At 50.9% G+C, this 5,240-nt stretch overlaps 1 protein-coding gene across 1 annotated transcript; it reads left to right on the top strand.

The window, feature by feature from the left end:
• The first annotated feature begins 219 nt into the window (after window positions 1-219).
• Window positions 220-4,473, top strand: LOC111720241 (N-formyl peptide receptor 2). Its single transcript, XM_031963284.1, has 2 exons — window positions 220-258; window positions 2,330-4,473. Exon 2 carries the CDS (start codon window positions 2,341-2,343, stop codon window positions 3,376-3,378), a length of 1,038 nt encoding a protein of 345 aa, XP_031819144.1. The 5' UTR covers window positions 220-258; window positions 2,330-2,340; the 3' UTR covers window positions 3,379-4,473.
• The last annotated feature ends 767 nt before the right edge of the window (window positions 4,474-5,240 follow it).

Below are 5,240 nucleotides of genomic sequence, written 5' to 3'. Positions count from 1 at the left end.
CATGGTTTCTAGGTAACCAGGACTAAGACTGGGGTCCATGAGGGATTAGGGGATGGGGACACAAGCCCAGAGTCCTCCAGGAAGATAGTGGTTTTCTTTTGGCTCCTAGCTAACAGATGTTTGTGGGCAAAGAGACATATGTTCTCTCTCTCTGACCACAAATTACTCAACTCTGGGTAAGTCATAGATGTTCTTAATCCTCTTTCTTCATCTTCAATTTCAGTTTACCCCAACAGAGAGAAGACATCAATAGATATGGTAAGTCTGGCCTGGGAGCCTCTGCATCTGGGACCTGGAGGGGGCGGGAAAAATCAAGAAACACTCATTTCTAAGAGCCTAAGAGTTGGGAGAGAAGGACATCTGAGACTCCAAGGCCCCAGAAGAATGAATGTGGCTGAGTCCCAGAGGGAGAATGATACGGAAAGGAGAGATTTTAGAATATCTAGTAAAGAGGAATTCACAGCTAAAAGGGTCCTTAGTACATAGAATTGCCAGATCTGGGATGGGCCTTAGAGCACAGAATGTTGGAGCTGGAAGGAACCTTAGAACATTGAATATCCCATGTCAACACCCAGAAAAGCCTTGAAACAACTTCAGGGCTGGGAAGCAGCACCGTCTGGAAGGAGCCAAGTCTCAGGGGGGGGACCTGAAAATGGAGAAAGTGATTAACAGTTGCAGCCTGCAGGATAAAGATTGAGAAGGAAAAGCCATTTGATTTGGCAACTTTGGGGAGATCATTTGCCGTTGAATGCCGTGCTCAGAAGCCAGACTGCAGAGACCTTAGGACAAGGACTGGGAAGGATGTTAGAACCTGACAACCTCAGGCTTGGAAAAATCTTTACAACTTAGAGGATGGAAAATCAGGGGCTAAGGGGCATTTGGTACACAGAAGGTCAGAGGTGAGAATAAACCTTGAGCAGAGAAAGGATGGAATGTCAGTGTTTTAAGGGGTTCCAGAAGATGGAATGGCAGAGTTTGGAAAACCCAGGGAACATGGAAGAGCAGAGGTAAGAGGCCCATTAAAACCCAGAACATCTAGTGTCAGAACTAGGAAGGTCCTTGGGAAATGGAATGAAAGAGAAGGAAGCAAAACTGTCACTTGGAATTTGAGGTCTAGACCAAGTACCCTAAACCATACCCAAGGAGGGAGAAAGAGAATTCGAAATCAGTAAGGAGGAACAGGGAACCGACTCAACATCCCTGTGAGAGGTTGGGGAGGCAGACAGACCACCATGGCCAAGAGGGAGCTATTCCTCCAGACTGCTATGTGGGAGCTTCCGATCTTAACTGGCCATTTTTGTTTGTTCCTCCCTTGAAGCACCCACTCAATTCAAGGCTCTGGACACTGTTGGGTCATCCACCCTCATCCTAGCCCTGGAGAGAAGGGGTTTTAGGAGGTGAGACACAGAATGTCAGCACTGGGAAGGACCTTAGAGAGAATCTGCATCGACCCCTATATTTTATCCACGAGCAATATGAAACCCAGGTAGAGGAGAAGTCTAAGGTCATACCACAAGGCAGGGCCAGACCCCGCAGGATGCCATGATCAGGAGTCCTTGGACACTGTCCTTGGTGGGGGGCAGAAATGAGGGGAAATGCAACAGGAAAAGCAGCCAGGCTGAGAGTGTGTACCAAGGCAGCAGGAGAGATAAGGCAAGGGAAGGAGTTCCAGGCTGGGAAACCGGGACAATGGAGCCTACCTGGTGCTATCTCACCCTACACACCTCGAATAGCTGCCTCAAGCAGTCCCCGACATTGTGCGCGCTCAGCTTGAAGCTGGAAGACTGGCCTGGGCCAGATGTCTGACTTGCTTAAGCTACTTGAGAGCTGTGGGGTTGGGGGGGAGGATTTCAGTGGTTTGGGCTTCCGTTCTCTCTCATCGATAGCAAGAGGGGCTTGGACCAGCCGGTGTCTAAAAGACCTTTTCAGTTCAGTTCAGCCATCTTGGGATGAGTCAATCTAAATCATAGAGCAAGATATCTTGGCCACCATCTAGTCGGCAAACTCAACTGGGAACAACGTTCCCTGAACTGCAGCCCCGGGCTCTCCGAGGTATATTGGAGATTTCAGAAGGAAGAGCCTGGGGGGGGGGGGGGGGGGAATAGTGACCCTAGGGCCCCAGCACCTAGGAGAGGAGGGTCTACCTAGGATCAGCCACCGCAGTCAAGCACTGGGACCCTAGTGAGTGGCTGGAAGCCTTGAAGGAAATGCTTGGTGCTCCAGGCATTGAGGAAAGAGCTAATACAGAGTTTGCGGGGTAGGGGAAGGAAAGGCACAGCCAGGTCCTGACCTCAGGGGCCGACAATCTCACGGTTCCGGTGTGTTGCAGGTGTGAGCGAGATGGAGAACTCCTCCGTGCTCCCCTCGGACGCCCCCCTCTTCCCCACTCCCCATCCACAGACCTTCTGGATCATCTCCCTCATGTCTGCTGCTTGGCCTTCGTCCTGGGCGTGCAGCGGGCTGGTGCTCTGGGTGGCGGGCTTCCGAATGAGCCGCACGGTCACCACGGTCCTGTTCCTCAACCTGGCGGCCGCGGACTTCGCCTTCACCGCCTTCCTGCCCTTCGTCATCAGCAGCACGATCCTGCAGCCGCACTGGCCCTTCGGCTGGTTCCTCTGCAAGCTCCTCAGCTTCCTGGCCGTCCTCAACATGTTCGCCAGCGTCTTCCTGCTGACCCTCGTGGCCCTGGACCGCTGCGTCTCCGTGCTCTGGCCCATTTGGGCCCGGAACCACCGCAAGCCCCGTCTGGCCGCCCTGGCCGCCGCCGGCGTCTGGATATTCGCCTTCGCCTTCTCGCTGCCCACGTTCATCTTCAGGACCACGGACACGGAGGACGAGATCACCTTCTGCTACTTTGAATTTAGAAACTTGGACGAGGCGGGGGAGGACGAGGAGTACGTGGACTTCTGGGCTGAGAACCGCCACTGGTCCCTGGTGCTGACCCGCTTCTCCCTGGGCTTCCTCATCCCCCTCCTCATCATCAGCGTCTGCTACGGGCTCATCACGGCCAAGCTGTGGAGCGGGATGCGCAGGGTGCGCTCCAGCCGGCCCTTCCGGATCCTCACGGCCGTGGTGGTCGCCTTCTTCCTCTGCTGGCTTCCTCACCACGTGCTGGGCATGGTCGAGGCTTCCGTCTACGCCCACCCTCAGCTCGCCCAGGTTCTGCCCTACCTGAGCCCGTTCTCCTCCTCGCTGGCCTTCGTCAACAGCTGCCTCAACCCCCTGCTCTACGTCTTCATAGGTCGGGACTTCAGGGAGAAACTCTTCCGCTCCCTGCCCGCCGCCCTGGAGAGGGCTCTGAGCGAGGAGTCCGCCGCCACGGGGGCCACCGGCAGCAGCTCCGTCTCTGCGGCCCCCGCGACCGTCACCGAGACATAGGCTCTGTGAGGAGACTCCAATCTCGGGGGTCTCTGGGGGCTGCCTTGGTGCCTGATAATCTTTCTTCTTCTGCAGTCCTCAGTCTCTGTTCCGATTTTTAAAACCCTTCCCGGTTCTCGTATTTCATGTTTTAAGCCTTTGTGTCCCCATTATTAGCGGTCAACTTCCCAGGTACCCTTGTGATGATAACCTTCTACGCCCTATGCCAGTGGGCTCATAGGCTCTGGTCTCCTGTCCTCTGTGTTCTAAGGACTCACAGCCCCTGCTTGCTTGACAAACTATACCATGAACTCCATATAAAAGTCTTCCTGGACAAGGTACGGGTCTAGATACATATTGGGTCTAGTCGTCCTTCACTCAGAGCTAAAAGAAGGGACCCCTCCCCGCTGTGAGGGGTTGAGATGACATCATCCCGACCCTAGATTTCATCACCCTCATTCACTCCCTCTTCAAATATCTCTGGTTTTCAAACCTGTTCTTAGACTCTTCCACCCCCTTTTTCACAAGGTTCCTTCCGATGGTTCCTTTGGGGTCAGCAGAAATTGCTCCATCCCCTCACTTAGTTCAGCAAACACTGCTGGTGGCTTTGAGCAACATTTGCCCTTCCCCCTCAGGCCCCAGCTTTTGCAGTCTTAGGGAGGAATGGAGGAAGAAGGGGAGAGAAAGAACCTGTGGCCAAAAACACAGAGATAGGGGATTCGGTCCCTATTCCATCCCTGTGAGAACTGCATCTTTCTTCCCTCTGCATCTCTATAAACTGTGGCCTTGGGGGACTGCCACTCCGTGATTCTCTGGGCACTGTTTCTAACTTTCATAACTTTGTTATGAATGACTCTCTGGCTATGGGATCCCGGAGTGAATTGGCCAGGGACTCTCGCCTTCAGAAATCTGACCTATAGGATGTAAAGTTGAGTAACAACCAATAGTTCACACCCAGGTCTAGCCACTTCTGTCTTCCATGGGTACTTCTGCATAGAGATGATAATTGTATACATGGGAGTTGATGAGTTCAAAAAGAGAGTGCAATATATTGGATTTAACATATATTGGACTACTTGCCATGGAGGGGAGTGCATGGGAGAAGGGGTGGGGGAATTGGAGCACAAGGTTTTGCAAGGGCTAATGTTGAAGAATTGTCCACACATATGTTTTGAAAGATAAAAAGTTTTAATAGAAAAAAAAGAAAATATAAAAATAAAAAAACAAAAATAGAGTGCAAAATGAAAAGGTCCCAGGACAGAGCCTTGAGAGATACCCATGATGATCTGGATGAAGAAGCAGAGGTCAAATAGGTAGAAAGGAGATAAATGTCACAAAAGAACTAAAAAGCAGAGTATTCAGGGGGAGAACATGTTTCTCCTTCATGTAAAAGGAAAATTCAGCTACTGCTAAATCCTTGTCTAGTGTGATTAAGCCCAAGAAAGGAGTAATCATAAACCATAATAACCCACATCAAAAGCCATCTGCCACAAAGGAAATAACCCTTGAATTTATCAATTCCTTGACATTCTCTATAAATAAAAAGGTTCTATATCTACAGCAGAAGCCCTGCCTACTACCTGTGATCTTACTTGACTTCCATTTCACTCGAGTTACCAGTAGAAGTAACACTTAAAGAGAATCACATCCAATTTCTTAAAAGCTTTACATATAGGATACACTCTGGGCTCACATCCCCAGTTCCTGATCAGATTTGCAGGTCAGGTTCCCAGAGCTGCTCCTCTTCTCATGGCTCTAGGAGGTAACCCTGAGGGATTGGTTGTATGTCTGGTATTCATGAGTCCCCATTGGTGAGCTTCCCATGTTCAATTAATCAATTGAACTCCATTAGCTATTTTAGAAAAAGTATTTACTGAGAAGAT

The sequence above is a fragment of the Sarcophilus harrisii genome, chromosome 3 (genome assembly GCF_902635505.1).
Source record: "Sarcophilus harrisii chromosome 3, mSarHar1.11, whole genome shotgun sequence".
Classification (NCBI taxonomy): Eukaryota; Metazoa; Chordata; class Mammalia; order Dasyuromorphia; family Dasyuridae; genus Sarcophilus; species Sarcophilus harrisii.
Note: the sequence above shows the minus strand (reverse complement) of the source record. Positions and strands in the feature narration are given on the sequence as shown.

Coding starts and splice junctions, on each gene's coding strand:
- LOC111720241 (XM_031963284.1), top strand. CDS start 2,341: ATGGAGAACTCCTCCGTGCTCCCCTCGGACGCCCCCCTCTTCCCCACT.